This window comes from Pithys albifrons, chromosome 6, assembly GCF_047495875.1.
Source record: "Pithys albifrons albifrons isolate INPA30051 chromosome 6, PitAlb_v1, whole genome shotgun sequence".
NCBI classification, from domain to species: domain Eukaryota; kingdom Metazoa; phylum Chordata; class Aves; order Passeriformes; family Thamnophilidae; genus Pithys; species Pithys albifrons.
Window position 1 is genome coordinate 24004559 of NC_092463.1, and position 17254 is coordinate 24021812.

A 17254-nucleotide genomic window follows, 5' to 3' on the forward strand; every position below is an offset into this window, starting at 1 on the left:
GGTAGGAGGAATCTACCCAATCCTTTCCAAGAGTTATTTGGGAAGGCTAGAAGTTCCAGTAAAACAAGCAGCCAGAGATGGAGGAGAACAGTTGGAGATCTCACAGCAAGGAGGCGCCCTCTAGCCTTGAAAGCTGTCTCTTTGCAACACTTGGCTATGGCAGAACAGCTCACAAGACCCTAATTCAGCTTCATCCTATCTCCATCTCTGGATCACCCTCTCACTGGGAGACATGACACGTTGCAGTGCCAAGAGAAGGGAGTATGGCACAGTCCCTCTGCTGCTTCACTTCAAAGCTGGGCATAAACATAGACCAGTCTTTTGCATACCCCTACTTCTCACTCAGCCAAGAGGACAGCAGCTTTGTAAAAACAGACAGGTGCTGCTCTAGTAGCCAATGCTGTCAGTACAAAAGTTCCACAGCAACTCTGTGATGCATATGATTTCCAAGACTAAGAAGGGGCCCTGCTTCTAAGCTGGGCAGAAGGTAATGCAGAGTTGGCGGCAACACTTGGCATCAGAGTCAGGCAAAATATTCTAAGAATCAAAACAATGTGCAAAAATTTGCATATGCGAGGGTTGGCAAAAGCTGTAGGCACTTTATACATCACAGTTGCTCAGTGAAGTTTTTCCGAGAATTACAGCTGTTGGAATGCCCATAAAACAGGCAATGGTTGTTTCCAGTGAGACAGTGGCCATTTGCCCACACAGATGAGGAAAATCAGAACAAGTAGCTGGGAGCAAAACATCTGAAGGTCCAGCCTTACTGTATTCATTAGCTAGTTACCATGGTTTGCTCATAACGGGCTATAGAATAACATTTTTGAGACCTCACACTGTATCTCTATTTTATAGAGGCCAGAACGTGGAAGTTTATTGCCTACAGCTCCAAAAGGAGCCCTTATTAAGCCTCAGACTAGAACCCAGGTCTTTCGCAGGCAAGCAGCCTATTGTTTACATGCCAGACCCGTGGATTTCTCTTCTTCACCCTGGTAAGCCTCCAGAACAATGGTTCCTCGTGCAGATCTTGCTCACTAACCCTAACCCTAACCCTAACCCTCCTCACTGTTCCATCAGCTTTCCAAATGTTGATGCTTTGAGACTGTTTCATCACTCCCATTCTACCAGCCTTTCCACACTTTTCCCCCCTTTCCTGCCTACTGCCTCCCAGTAGCAACATGCTCTCCAGTGCAGAGCCCAATTCAATAAACTTGGACATTTCTTAATGTCCATTCTATCTTATGCCTCAGCTTTATGGAAACAATATCAGCAGCCTTGGGGAAAAGGCTGTCTGAGGGCTTTCCTCAAAAACAGTTCACTAATACTGACATAGAAGCAGTACCACCAATGTTTTCAGCACTGCAAGTCTTACTGCAGGAAAGGAACCGATGGCTGCTGGTAATATCAAGACCTTAGAGGTCTGCAGACTTGTTCTGACCTGGCATTATGGAAAGGTCCCCATTCTTTCTACAGCAGAGGAGATGAAAATGCAGCAGGTCTCCCCCTTCCTTGCCCAATATATGCTATGCTAACACAAAAGCTGAGGTGCTGCAGGTATCTTTATGTTAGCTGGGCAGGATGACTCAGTTGCACTCATGAGCTGCAGATGTCTTAAATCTTGGCCAATATAACTTTTGACTTAAGTAGGAAAAACTGCCCCCATTTTATAGGCAGAAAAAGTAAAAAAAAGTTTCACTGCCTAGTTCCCTCTTTGAGTCACCATCTCAAGTCAAGCTGGAGATTGACATGACACTGACACAGAGAGAAACAGAATAAATACACAGACCAGAAGGAAGAGAAAATAAATTATAAGCCACAGCTTTTCGACATTTTTTGTGACGACCAGAAGGAAATTATCCAGGAAGGTCAGATTCTAAACATGCTTTTCAGTACTGAGACCCCACCTCTCCCCTCTAGGACTTGTTTACACCTATTAAAATGAATGTTTTCACCTTTCCTTTCCCTGAAGGATGATGATGAACTGAGCAGATGACACAATCCAACTTTAGACAGAGTCTGCCTGACAGACTTTTCTGCCTTCGCTTTCTGAGAGGGTGTTATGTGCTATGAGGGGAAAATAGCCAAAACAAACAGCTGCAATGCAAACCAGTGGAGTTTAAGAGTGAGCTGAGAGGGGCATTTCTAGACGTCTATTGCACTGAGAAGGAAGGGAGCAATCCCAAACACCATTACCTCAGGAGGTACAAAGCCACTATCTATCTCACTCTCTCCAGTCTCTTTACTTATCCACCAGGTCCTTTAGATACAATTGCTGGCATAATGACAGAACTTTCAGCAATATTTAACTTTCTCCCTGAGGAGCTTCCACAGCAAGACAGTAGGAAGAGTGAGGATAGAACTCTCTGCAGACCAGCTGGCTATGCAGCCAGGCACAGACCACAACGACCTTTCTGCTAAAAACACTTTTCCATATGCCAATTCAGCATCAGGGAATAGATTTAGTACATCACATTGCCCTCAGAGAAACAGACCAAGACTTCTGAAGAGAAGGAAGCAGGAAATTCAGAATGCAAGGACAGATGGCATAAGAAAATGTTCTTCAACCCTTCCTTCCATTTGCTTCATAGGGACTGTCTAAGGAAGCTGATGAATTCTGCACATCTGCATAGTCCACATGACCTCTACTGGGACGTCTGGCAGTCATACTCTTGCCTTGGGAAACGACTTTCACTCAGTGCTGTGATGTGCACTCAGACACATCAATATATTTCTTAGGTAAGCACTTAGATCAGCTCATGGCAAGTAACTGCGTTACTAGGAAAAAAAGAACAGGATAAGGAAATCCCCTGAACAGCAAACAGTCAAAGACTGGGAGAATGGTAGTGGGGGTATATTGTCCTCAGAGTTCTTGCCTTGCTTTTGTTCTTCCCTAGGTATTTGCTTTTAACTACTGCTGGAGAGTACTGGGCTATAAGGATTCCTGGTCTGTGGCAGGACAGCTATCCTTATGTTCCCCTAAAACAACTCAGGCCAGTTACTGCTCCAGCAGAGCACAGAGACAGAGAGGGAAGCAGTGACAACTGCACAAAGAGAAGGGCTACACCTTACCGTAAGTGACCATAAGCAGCAAAAAGTTGGCGTTGCGGAGCAGATGGAGGATTGATTGCATGTAGGCATACTCTGCAGTTGGTCTTGACTGGATCAAGGCCTGAGCTAAGCTGGGAGGGTTCGGAGGCTTCTCCTTGAAGACTGAAACCGGACACAAAGTACATCTGTTTGTAACAGTATCATCGGGGGGCCTGAACACACACTGTGGGTAAAGCCATTCGAGGGACAGCAAAGAGACCAGTCAAAGAACAAAACACACCATTGTCCTAAAGCTTTGAACTCCACCCAAGAGCTCATCCAGGAACAGGAAAAAACAGGTTCTCTCCAAAACACTAACTCCTGCCACTAGGAAAACACCTTGCATTCAATTAGCTTTTTGTGCAGGCAATGTCCATCAGCAACAAAAGAGTTCTCAGAATTAATAATGCCTTTATCTCCAGAAGGATGACCAGCTAACTGCTAAAACATTACGTGGATTTACAAATGCCAAAGCAGATTAGGGAAAGTCAAATGGCAAAGGTGGCCTCTGAACTGTCCACTGCATGGGGAGCAATGACCTATGCCAGCTTTTATTTCAGGCCTGGCACTTCTTATGCTGGCCAAGATATCTGTAGCCCCTTACCAGCAGTAAAGTAGCGTCCAGAATTCCCAATTGCAGGTGATACTGCTGGTGCCAGATGCTAGACAGCCATTTTGATACCTTGTCTGTTCCCTGCACCAGATTCTTTGAAGTCTACGTCTGAATCAGCCACCAGCAACATAAACAAACTGGCAAGATAAGCCTATCAAAAAATTGCATGGAGTTCTGTAGACAAACTCTGCTCTCCTATGAGCATGTTAGTCTTTCGTGCTAAAGATCAGGCTTCTACTTCACGAATCAAGCAGGAGAATTGCACCTCTGGTGTCCTGCTACTGCCCTTAATGCTTCCTTCTATTCACTCATAACTAGTTACCTTTTCTTCTCTTAGGAACTTCTTCCTGGGATGCCATATAGCCTCCCTCTTTCTCTCTACCCTTAAGGAGTAGTCAGGTCCAAGACATAACCCGAGGCCCAGCACCTTGTTTGCAGGGAAGATGACTATGAAACTTGGAAGTCTCCTCTCAGCTTTTAAAGGAATTACTCATGCCAGCGTTTTATTATGCAGGCAAAGGACAAAATGAACAGTTTGGCAGGCTTACAACCTCTTATACTCCCTTCTACAAGTGCTGTTCATGAAGAACTTGAAGCAGCAAGATACAGTATTGCATGACCCTGTCAGCTGCATGCTAGGACACACCACCAGATGACCTCCCTCACCCACTTCCTAGCACACAGCCCACCTACACACACACAGGCTGATCATCTCAGTCCCATCTGGTTTCCTGTGCATGCTCCCACCTCCTTACCTAGGATGACCAGGATGAACAGGGCTGATGCCACACCTGCAGTCATGAAGAACAAGATGCTGATGTGGTAGGCCAGCTTCTCCACATCCTCCACATTAGGAATCAGAACTGGAGGGACCAGAAAGCCCAGAGCGATGCCGAGCTGAGCAGGAGAGAGAGGGGACAAACACAGGCATGACATGAAACCACAACAGTGCCACCACCCTACAGCTCAGTAGGGGCTCAACTGAGCCTAATCCAATTTCACAACCAAGATGAAAACCTTCTTCACCACTCAAAAATTAGGAGTTAAAGCCAGCTACCCATTGCAATTAGGCCTTAAGAGAGGCTCCCCCATGACACAACTGTCAGGATATTCAAGGCAAGGTTTTACAGCAGAACTGAGCAGAATGAACACTTGCTTTCAGTGAAGCAGACGTCTTGCTCCACCTGACCTCCCCCATGCATATATGTTCCTGTCCACACACACATCCCACTCCTTACCTTGCACCTGCTCTGATGCTGGCCTGATTACCCAGTAATCCAATTTTTCTCAATAAAAATGGCAGAAAACAAGACCTTCAAAACCCACCACAATTTTTACAAGGTTAATGAATTGAACTAACTTATATTCCAACCAAACAAGTGCAAAGGCCAAGACAGAAACCTGCCCACTTGTAATAAGTGAGATAGTAATCTGGCTCAGTCACTTTATGACGCTGTTTCAAGTGAGCAGCCTTCCCAAGACTCACCCTATAACCACTAGAAGAACATAGAAAAACATCAAGGTTGAAGAAGTGCTGATGGCACATATCCTAGACATTGAGGTTGTATTTGTCATGGAGCTTGGCAACTGCCCCTGATAAAATGCTCTGAAGAGCTACAAGAAGAAACTCCTGCAGCTACAGCCTCTGCTATGTCAAAAGACCCCCATATGTGCAGCTAAGAAGCTCCTGCAGTGGCACCACACAGTCTAGTGAAGACATTGGGTCTTTTAACTCCACAGATACTTCACTTCAGCAACAAAGAGATGTAGCACCACAGGTTTTGTCACACTGACAAGTGGGATTGACAGTGGCACAGACCTTCAGTGCCACCCTAAAATGGAAGAGAGAAGAAATTACTGCTTTGGTGCTTAGGAGCACACTCTTCTTTTCATAAAATGAGCGCTAAAGTGCCCTCAGCCTATTTGTGAGTACTCTACACTCTACAGGAGAAGACAAAAGCCACTTTTCCCCCACTCCTTGAGTTTCACTGTTCATGTCTGCATTTCAGACACCATTTGGTTCCCAAAGACTGTGTATTTACCTGTTCCCCTGACTGTTCCCAAGAATTTGTAGCCCTTTTGGTCATCAGAAAAAGAGCCATGCTCAAACTCAACTCTTGCTTGTTCTCATGTTCTCAAGGCTCTACATACCCCTGTTGAGGGCAAAAACTTTTTTTTTTTTTTTTGTATAGCAACACTCTCATTTTTGCTACTTCCTAATTTAAGCATGTATTTGTTGAGGACAGTGACCAGGCACACACAAGAGCATCCAGTATTTAGAAGGACTGAGAAAGCACCCAAGAAAGAGAGATACCAGGTGGTCATTAAGCCATTCTCATTCTTGCTTGAAACAGAGATTTCCAATCTCATTTGCAGGCTGTGCTATTTGCCTGGAGCCAGGAAAGCACCACCAGAATAGTGCTGACTGAACCAATACTGACTAGCAGCATAAAAAACCAGTGGTTAGTCATGCTACACCAATGTATGTATGGCTGGGCTTCGTGAACGAAGATCTGGGCAGGTCTCTCTCCATGTGCCCTTCCAGCTGCGCAGTAGAGTTTTTAGGTGAGGCCCAGCGTGTGCAGAACTGGCCCCATCCTTTAACTCCTAAGGTTCATCTGCCACGGCCAAGCGAGCTTGGACAGTGACAGTGAAGTACTCAGGACTAGAATCTACAGCCCCCGGTATTCCCAGGAGGTCTCCCATCCAAGTACTAACCAGGGCTGACCCTGCTTAGCTTTCAACATCGGATGGGATTGGGTGTGAGGGTGGCATTTAACTGCCTCCATACAGCCTCCATAAAGCCACTGACCACATCATACTAAGAGCAAATGAGGATATAGTTAAATTAAGTGCATTGCATTTCTTTCCTTATAAGAAATATTAGATTGACAGGAATCAATTAGCACCACCACAACTCATTGTTCCAGAGCAACGGACTGGAGAGGACACTGTTTACACCTCACAGTCAACTGAACAGCAACAACCCCACCAGACAACTGCTGCCCTAAAGAAGGATCCTGCAGTGCTCAATGTATTCACAGTCACTGGAATGGGTTTGTTACTCTACAGGTGTGGAAAGCAAGGACTAAGAAAGGTGAGTACTATGCTGCTCATAAACCACATCGAACCATGTCAGCACACAGATCAGATGTCCCAAATGCCCTGTAACCCCAGAAAGAGCTCAGGCATGTTGCCTGGGCTGTCTTTTAGCAAAACCTCCTTGTGCTTGCTGCATGCTTTCTCTGTTCACATCTCCATGTTTCTGGGATGCCAACAGACTCATTTTGGAAGGCCTACTCACTGGCTAGGACAGAAATCTCAGAACAAATACATTTCAGTTGCCATATCTGGCAGCTGAGATAAATACCAGCTTGTGTCATCCAGCCCCAGAAAACTCTCCACAAAATCCCCACTCCTCCATCCAGCTGGTGGACTTTTGAGACAGGAAGAATGCTTATGTTACAAACAAAGGTATCTGCTATGCTCAGACACCCCTACTTAGCTTACAAACAAGGAACTTTCTACCTTGTCTGGGCAAATTTCTGTATCAAACAGTGCCCTCCACTGGGACCTAGAATAGCCTGGGTCAGGATCAGCAACAGATATCTGTGCTAAATTCATTCTTGGTGCTGGGACATTGCAGGTAGCCAGTGGGAAGAGCCACCAAGAGATTACAAATGTGCCCCACCAATTCAGGGCACTGTCAGGAATGAGAACATTTGAGGCTTGGTTACATGGACTGAAGACAGATGCAAGTTATGCCATCAAGCTTGGACTGAAAGAGCTCAAGAGAAAACCTAAGAGACCATTGGAAGAATAAACCTTCCTAACACCCAAACAGCACAGATAGCCCCTGACATAGGACTAAACTTTCCAGAGCTCAACTTTGTTCAGACATGGCCCGTTCCCAGCCTCTTGTCACGAGTCAGGCTAGCTCTCCTCCTCTGTGCTGCCCACTGACTATCCATGAGCTCACCTATCAGCTGCCTTTAGAGGCTTTAAGGTCTGATTTTCACCTGATTGCATGCCTCCCTCTCCTCTGCACAAGCCTGCAGCTGCACAGAAAAGGTAATTGCATCAAACATAGAAGCTTATAGAGGGCAAAAACGTGCTTGCCTCTGCACCACCTTTATTTTGTTCTGCATGTGGCCAAGTGCGGGCCTGTGGCTCTGATGTGGCTGGTCAGCCCAGGACAGAACAACCCTGGGCTTCACTCCTGTCTCCACAGCATTTCCAGAGATTCAACCTTTGAGGAAGACTCTCAACATAGCTCCTTTACATTTGAGGGAAGAGTCCTATTGGCACTTACGTATCAGGTCTCACATGTGCCCTCCACCCTTTACCGAACAAGGTCTATAATGCCTTTCTGGAAATTGATCCTTTGCCTTACCACTCTTTCATTCTTGGAAGAACTAGGCTGGATTCCTGTGCTTGGTGCTTCTTGGCTTCCTTCTCTCTGCAGTCACATTAGCCACATGAGCTGCTGACGAGCAGCAAAACAACAACAGGAGAGGAGGGGAGATTCATGCTTTATTCTGACTTCTGACCTAAATTTCTCTGGGACCACAGCTGAAATGCAATCTGGTCTCCCTCTAGCTGTTCCTTCCTGAAAAAGGATCTATCTGATATACCCAGCAGAGAAGGTATTCAGTCTGTTTTGCAAGTTGTTCAGAAATCCTTTACTGGGAGGTCCTACAGTCATCATTTACCCAATGGGACACAGACTTACCCGGCTTTTTTGGACATTACCTGTTGCCTTTTCAGAAGACCTGAACTATTTTTTTAACTATAAATGGATGTTCTGTCCTCTCTGTTCTCCTTTCAAGAAATGGAACCACTGCTACCCACTGAGAGTTCCTTATACCTTTGAAAAGAACTACATAGTAGAATGGGCAAAAAAATCTCACAGCAATAAGAACTACATTTTATATTTCAGAGTAACTGATGCCATTAATTCTGCAAGATGACGCCCCTCAACAAGGACCAACACGGAAGATTTTCTGAAGGATACTTACAAACCCTGGATTATTCATACCATTTTTACCAATGAAGACCAGCTCTCAACAACATGAGGAGTATTATACTGCACATACTGCATCTTTCACATGGAGATTTTTAGCCTGGTTCTCAGCAGGCCAGTACCCACATCACGATCAGCCCACAGACAACACTGTAACCAATTAATCAGAAAATTTAAAAGATATTTCAGAAACGGAAAAATAACTTTTCTTCCTTCTCCACACCTTTTGCAGAAGGGAAAATAAAGCAATGTAATACTAAGGTTGGTACCACAACAGTCTTGTTCTACCCTCTTTAGAGAGACCATCAGTCATAAAGGGATCATAGTGCAGTCCCTCTTATCAGCAAACAAATCAGCATCTCCAACATTTATACAGGCAGAAAGGGCGCCAAAACCTATATAAATAGGCTCTAGTTCCCAAAATTTGGCACATCACTCAGCATCCTCACACTCAAAACTCCCAAGACTGTCCCAGTCTCCGAGAATCTCTCTTCAGGAACCAGGCTGCTGGCACTTTACTTTAAAAAGGCTTTGGAGTAAGTTTTAAACAGAGTACCAGGGAAGTCAGCAATGACAGCAGAGTGCATTGTTAAGATGACTTTTTCATCAAAGACTGGTAAAAGATGGAAGGAATGTATTTCCTACCTGAATTTTAGCATAGACCAGTCACAACAAAAAGATCATAATCAAGATTCAGGTGTATACAAGAGGGGGCAACAAAATTAAGAGCAAGTAGCTAAGACAATGGTACAAATGTACCCAAAGTCTTGGAAATGAGATGTCTGAGTTTAACTGATTGTATACTCCAAGTCTGCTGAAGGAGGATAATCAGTGTTGTATCAGTATAAAAACTGTAAATGAATGATCAACAGAGGGGTCAAGGGTGGGAGGTGGTGTCCATTAAAAAAAAAAAAAAGAGTCAGCAACAGGAATACAAAAGCCTTTTAAAATTCTGTAAGTACTAATGTTGACAGAGGAGATGTTAAAATGTAAAAAACCAGAGAGAGATGCTGGAAAAAAATACAATAAGAAATTTCGACAATGCCCTTGCAAGCTAAATAAGTGTCATGACTGGGATGATGCAGAGACTGCAGTTTTTAGGTTCCATAAATATTCTTTTCTGAGGAAAACTTTTAAGAGGCAGCACAATTTGTGATTTAGACCTAAAGCAGCACAGTGTGACTACAACCAATATTACAACCAATATTACAACCAATATGGTTCTGCACTGCACTGCACTCAAACTCAGCTTCCTCGCAGTAGCAACAAAAAAAACACCCTCCAAAGCACAACAGCAATATATAATTCACAAGAGAAAGCTGCCTAAAAGGAAAGAAGTGTATTAAAAGGAAATTTTAAAAAAGCCTAAAAATTAAATGCTTATATGTGGCACTCAGACTGTACAAAGGCACTGCATCAGAGGCTCAGTGTAAGCCTAGAGAGTATTAGCAAAATATTTTAGAACAGAGTAAAGGAACCAGTCAAGTAAAAATGAAAAAAATAAAACCACAAGCAAACAAAAAGACCCAAGAACATAAATCATCCAGGTCAAAAACTGGACATTATTCTTTCAAGCAAAGAAAAAAGACAGCAAGCTAGACCAAACTGAGGTAAAACTATAATTAGGCAAAAAAAGGCAGCTAAACAGCTTTATAAACCAAGTCAAATCTCTTCAAACACAACAAAATCAGGAAACATGACAGAAGATCTGCAGGGCCAAAATATGATCACTGGGGAAGAAGAACATTCAAGAAAGAGGAGGTCCTGCACCAGCATTCATGACATTATATTTAGTGGAAGTTTCCACATCAACAAACCCTCTTCACATAGCAAAGGTCAGAAGCATTATGAGTGGAAGATATTAAACAATTTATTTCAACTAATTTCTTCTAAGAAGTATCAGGACTAGCTGGTATTCATCCAGGAAATCAAAAGAACAAGTCAACCGAAAATCCACAGTATTCGCACACAAACACACCAAACTGCTACCGAACTGCTCTGTTACCAGATACTCAAATCAGGAATGGGGGAAGGCAAAGTGATGTGAATTTTTAAGAGGCCTAGCACAGACAGGAGTCCCAGGAAACCCCAAGGCGAGTATCCTGCTACTTTGTCCAAGTAGACAGAAACTGTAGCAATCAAAAGATCTAAGATTATACACCGATAAACACCAATACAAGAGGCTTTTCAGACACCATGATTTCAACACAGCCTTAGCAAGTTTTCAAGACAAGACTTCAGAGAGTTAGGAGGATACACTCCAGATCACACCTGGATCGCCTCGGATTCACCCAGAGAACCCCTTTGGACAAGTCCAGAGCTCCGGGCAACACAGCCTCTTCCTCTACTCTTGTCTATGTATCTAAGACTTATGGTGCTCACTCCTTTTCTAACTACAGGTGCCTCCCACACTGTAACCATGACTTTTCACAGGAGCAGCTCAGCTTTCTGACCCTACAATAAATGCATCACAAGGCATAGAGAGCAGCCAGCTGCCCACTTCTCACACCTCGTGACTCCAACTACACATCGCATTCCCAATCCTTTGCTGTCAGCATAGGCCCCAGCTGCCTTTCCATACAAAAGGCTACGGTAGAATTGAAAACAGACAACTGAGGAACTGTTTAAAGCAGATGATGCCAGTTCCTACCCAGCATACTTTGGTATGGATTGCTGCCCAGAATGTGCTTCTTCCGTACCACTGACAGCAAAATTAAAAGAACCCGTTGAAATCCAGATAGTCGGGAAGTCCATGTACACATATTTGCATAGTTTGTATTTTCACAGCTTAGCCAACTTCCTTGAAGCGTTCTAAGAAGCAGAAAGGACACAAGATGTGAAAGGAAAAATTGTAATCCAGCCTTGTAAAGAGATAAGATAGGGCTTAGGCTCTTTATTACTCTTCCACTGATGTGGAAGATATTTTGTTTGCTTTTTTTATTTCAAACTGCACTTGCACAACCAAAACCCATCTGAAAGCAAAGGAAACTCCCTTCCTCATGACACTTCTGCTTCTGTGGCATCATCTCATAATGCTTAATATGATGCAATACTGTACACTTATCTATGCAAGTCATTCAGGGCCTGTCAGCCTTGATACCTTCCCCCAGTTTGCTGAGAAATAAATGCAACACAACAAAACAGCAGCAGTAGACAAGAGAGAGAGGAAAGTAGAAGAGAGGTTTCAGTACTGACAACTACCTCAGCTGCTGCTGGAATCCTCAATACTTTGCTCAAGAACCTACTGCAGTCACCTATCATAGCCAGTCCCAGGAATCCTGCAGGGCAGGTGCTGAGGGTGCCATAGGGCAGACCCTCCCAGCAGAACACTGCAGACATTCATTTAAACTCCCATGCAGAACTTAACCCAAAATCCAACTGCTTTGGTGAGGGAGAAGGGGGAGCTGACTTTGGTGTTTGGCTGGGATGGGAGCACCAGATGAAATGGGTAAAAAAAGTTAATTTCAGGTTCCCATGTCCATTTATAGAACCTTAGGCATTCCTGGGAAAGCCGCGTTGCTATTTGGTCAGCACACCCTCCCACAATGAGCCACGTCCAGAATCTTGAAGAGTTGGCCACATAGCATTCCTTGTGATTCAAGTGCTCTGATTCACCCTGCCCTTCCTTACAGGGGGAGAAAGGAGACAGGGCTGGAGAATGTCAGCCAGTAACTACTGGCACTACAAGCTCTTCTCTGTTCCTTGCTAAAGTCTTCTCTATTCTAATAGCTATAACTCTGGGAGGTACAGAGCCAAGCTACAGAGGGCTGTGAGGTAGATCACCACCTGCCCGTATTTCTAACAAGGATCACAAGTCATCTGAAGGGACCAGGAGCCTTCAGCAGATACAGAACAGCCAGAGATCTAAAAGTCCACTCAAGACTGAAAGACAGAAATTCCATAAGGCATGCTCTATTTCCACAATGCTTCTTAGACTTTCAGATGCTGCCTTCCCTGAAGAACAAATGTACAGAACAGAGTTATCACTGAGGCGTCAAACAAGCACATGCTCAGCACAAACAGCAGTGCAGGCTCACCAGCACAAAAACAATAATCATTCATTCATATGTTGCAGACCCAATTATATAGGAAAACCCACCCCACCCATTAACTCAGGCAGATTCTTTCCCTCAAATACAACACCGGTGGCAAAGCATTACAAAGTTAAAACTACAAATGTTCTTTCTTTGTCCATGTGCAACACAGTTATACACTTCTCTGCATACTGCCCATGTCTCTTGCCCATCAAGTGACAACAGGAAGATAAACTAGTGTGAGCGAGATATGGCTAAAACCCAGGCACTGCAGTACAGCACACACTATGGCAGCTGAAGAACAGAGCTGGTACCTGGCCACCAGACTCCAGCTTATAAATTTCAAAAAGCCATGAGAATTTAACACATTATCTAAACATCCCCACCACCTTCTTAGTTCTGTCATGCCACAGCACCATGTGCTTCCTCATCACCAAGAGCAGAAGAGGAACTGTACTAAATGAAGGAGCAAGACCTGCTTCTCCAACAAGAACACACAAGCAAATGTTATTATCTTGGGAGAGCGTTCCTTCCCGCTGTGGTGCTGTCACCAGACAGAATGAGGGGACAGTCTCCCTCCAGTGCAGAAGTCAGCAGCCTGTTAAGACTTCAGACTGATCTGAACCAGGAACTGGAACCAGCTGATGAATCAATACCCCCAAATGGAAGCAGCATGGCCTTCCACAAACTGCTCCCTCCTATTCACCGCTTGTGTGTGGGACTTCTGGTAGACACTCAGCACGAAGCTCCTCCACAAGTAACACTGCACTGCTGACATGGCAGGCACAGGACTACTGATGGCTGTATTTCAGAAGCATGTCAAATTCCTCCCAATAGTAAAACAAGTGTGAAGGACATCAGTGAACTCTCCATAACACTTCTGCTTATTTACCCCAGAACTTTAGCCTGAGGAAGAGTCCCCACATGGATTTTTCCTAGTCTTTCAAGCAATGAGAAGCCAGTAACATTTTAATAACACTGGTATATTAATGCTAAATCATCCGACATGCAAATTTCATTCTATACTTCTCCTTACATGAACTTGCAGGAACAAGGAAAAAGAATACAAAAATACCTACATATCTTACTATTAAAATGTGGAAAAGCAAAATGTCATGAAAACCAGCAGTGGGTAAACAAGTGAATGTGATCACCTCCTCCACAGGTGTTCACACCTTTCTAGAAGCTCTCCAGCATTTATTCCAGCATGCTTTATCTAACCTTTCTTTGCACTTCAGATACCACAGCCAACACAGGGCCAGAAACAAGTGAGGTGATTCTAATACTCTACTAGGGATTGTTTGGTTTTTTAGAAGATATTTAACACCTGGTCTGATGGATTCAATGATTTACTGTTCAGGGTTAACTTTGAACCTGAGTTACCATCACCTAGCAAGCAGCAGCCGTGTCCTGAGGAGACTGGCCCTGGCAGATCCAGATGAGCCAGCAGGCAGGGCTCTCCTCAGCACAAGGACAGAGCTGGTGAAGTGCAGCCTAAGGCCAAGAGGACAGGTGCAGAAAGAGGGCACACATAACAAATAAGAAGCAGTGACACCGCCCCACTTCTTCATGCAGACACTTGCAATTCTTGATGGAGAGCGACAACACTGGTTGGTACTCAATAATAATAATTAAACTAAGTGACGTGGCAAGGAAAGTAAAACCATGTAATTGTAGAGGAATGAGCATAGAGAATAATTTGCCATACTAACATACTGCAATTACAAAACCACTCTCTTATATCCTTTGCCAACATTCCCTAACACACAGCTTTTAACAGCAGTCAGGAAAAATGGATGCCTCTGTTTCTTCTCCCTGCCCAACATCACCAGTAAAGAAAATAGCTACTTTTCATTCACTGTGATTATGGACCTCAGGACTCTAGACTATGGGAATTAATAGGTCTTTCCTGTGCAGTATGCTCTGCCTTTAGTCACTGCCATTTCTGACTTCTTCGATTTTCTAAGACGCAAGTCTGAGCTTACAAAGAAAAGACTATGTACTGAACTGAGCTCTCAATGTCATGTCAGTTCAACTGCCGGAGCAGTGTGTAGCCAAAGTTTGCTTTTCACAACTGCTATACTAAGCCATTCCTTTTAGAATTATGAGGATTCCACACGGGCATATAGCACAGGCTGACAGCCTCATTGCTTGTATTTCTTATGCACGCTGTTGATAGCTTCACCTGAATAATTTTTTAAAAGTCTGACAGCAAAACTCTGAGTTACTTATTTGCTAATGCCAAGTTAGAGCCTTCACTCTTAAGATTTATTTTAAAACACATAAAAACCAGACCACTAGAATGGGTGACAAGGGCAAAGAGGAAAGCTTAGATGCCCATCTCTTTTTGCCTCAGCAGTATCTAAATAAATACAGAAACACAGGAGGAAGCAGCCTGGAATAGCAACTACCCGAATTGCGAACCCCTCAACTCTGAATGGCAGCCACTGGCTGAATGGTCCAGGGTGGTGCGCAGTCAGGTGCAGGGGAGTACACTGGGGGTCAAAGCAAGGGGAACAGGTCCAGCCTATCAGCTAATGCCAGGTTCCTCTTCCCTCTTCTTCCTGTCAGGGCTGCAGAACCACATTCACTCCTCTTATGCCCCATTACATCAGTGTTGGCCTATCCGCTTCATTCAACTAGCACGAGTGGGTGTTCCAGTGCAAGGGTCGAGAAGCTATTTCACTGATCCTTTCAAAGCTGTGTAAAAATCTATCTCCTCTGAGTTTTATCTGGCTACTATCTGACTACAAGAAAGGACAGTTATGGCTTGAGCAAGTGCGGGTCGTTGACCCCCACTGATAAAAGAGTGCTCGGGAAGCTGAATTCACACTCTCCTAATGGAACTTGTTTCAAAGCCAACTGCTTGTGGCAACTCTGTAGCGACTTTTAAGAGGTATGAAAGTGCTAAAGTCCTTTCCCTTCAGGGCTCAGTGACAAGTACTGTTTTCAGCAGACAGCTAATCTTTGTCCCAGCTAGCTGTCAGCAGGAAGAGGGTATGGCAGTGTCAAGTCCAGAGGCAACTGCAGGTAAGAGATTTGAAGGACACTGCCTAAAGCACGCTTCTCAGCACTGTGCGTTTGCCTCCAGCCTATCTGTGGTTTCACTGAATCACAGCCCTGAAGATTCACACAGGAAGAGGAAGGCACTGGAGAAGACTCTGAGTCCAACACCTCTCAAAGCCAGAATCATACTCAACCCCCATGCTGCCCCAAACTTTGTAGATTTAGGTCCCACTTGTCTGTGCCATCACCATGTCACCATCAGTCCCACAGCTTAACGCCAGCAGAGTCCTTCCAGGTACCAGCTGCATTTCCCAGCAGGAATTTCCTGCAAGTGCTTTTTATCCGAGCTGCTGCTCTCCCGACTCTGTGCACCTCTTCCCCCTCCCTGGTTTTCCCCCTTAGCACTCCCAGTCTCCGGCCAGGTAGGTGACAGCCGGCCCCCCACGCCTGGCCAAGCCGGGGAGCAGCTGCCCATTACCTGGTTCCCGAAGACTGCGACAGAGCAGGCGGTGGAGACCTCGTGAGAGCCAAACCACACCGAGGCGATGCGCGACGGCATGCCCAGGATGAAGACCTGGGCCACGGCACAGATGACCTGCCCCAGGACGGTGACGGGGAAGAGGTGCGGCTTCATGCTGCCCAGCTTCACCAAGGCGCCCACAGCATTGAGGGCTGAGCCGGCCACAGCGATGAGGCGCAGCCCCCTCTTGTCCAGCAGCCAGGCGACCGGGAAGAGTAGGGGGATGTAGGCGAGCATGTAGCTCATAGACAACCAGTCGATGGCGAAGGCGCTCACGTCGTAGAAGCGCATGAAGACGTTGTTGATGATGCCGTACTGGATCCACTGGAAGGCGTTGCACAGCGAGTAGCTGCTGAAGAGCAGCAGCACGGCCCAGCGACGCCGAGACAGCTGTACCTCGGGGAGGGCAGCAGCCGCCCCTCCTGCCGCCCCGCCGGGCTCCTGCAGCACCATGCCGGCACCGCAACCCACCCTCGGCTCGGCTCCCCGACGGCACCACCTGTCTGGGTCAGGCGGCCCCGGCCCTCGGCGGCCCCTCGGCGGGCGGGGAGGGCCGGGCCGGGCGGAGACCCGGCCCGGCCCTCGGCGGCCCCGCCCGCCGAGGGCTGGGACCGCCCGGCAGAGCGCAGCCAGATCCCGCAGCCACCGCCCAGCCTCCAGCTGGCCGTGATGAACGGGCTGACTTCGGAATCGTGTCCTAGGGGAGTCTGTGGACGACTGGGCAGGGTCCGACCCCGACAGAGATGCCAGAGTGGAGTCATAGAATCATAGAATCACAGAATCGATTGGGTTGGAAAAGACCTCTGAGATCATCAAGTCCAACCCTTGGTCCAAATCCAGTCCATTTACCAGATCATGGCACTCAGTGCCACATCAATCTGAGTTTAAAAACCTCCAGGGATGGGGAATCCACCACCTCTTTGGGCAGCCCATTCCAATGCCTGATTACTCTCTCTGGAAAGAATTTTTTT

General features: G+C 45.7%; 1 protein-coding gene across 2 annotated transcripts in view; it reads right to left on the reverse strand.

Annotated features, from left to right (window-relative positions):
• Nucleotides 1–16843, reverse strand: part of FLVCR2 (FLVCR choline and putative heme transporter 2) — a 37580-nt gene extending 20737 nt beyond the window's left edge. For both annotated transcript variants that reach the window (XM_071557807.1, XM_071557806.1), the window contains exons 1-3: nt 16242–16843; nt 4456–4597; nt 3070–3210 (exon numbers count right to left, since the gene is read on the reverse strand). In XM_071557807.1, coding sequence (XP_071413908.1) covers nt 3070–3210; nt 4456–4597; nt 16242–16736 — 778 coding nt within the window. In that variant the 5' untranslated portion in view covers nt 16737–16843. The remainder of the gene's footprint in view (nt 1–3069; nt 3211–4455; nt 4598–16241) is intronic.
• Between the last annotated feature and the right edge of the window lie 411 nt (nt 16844–17254).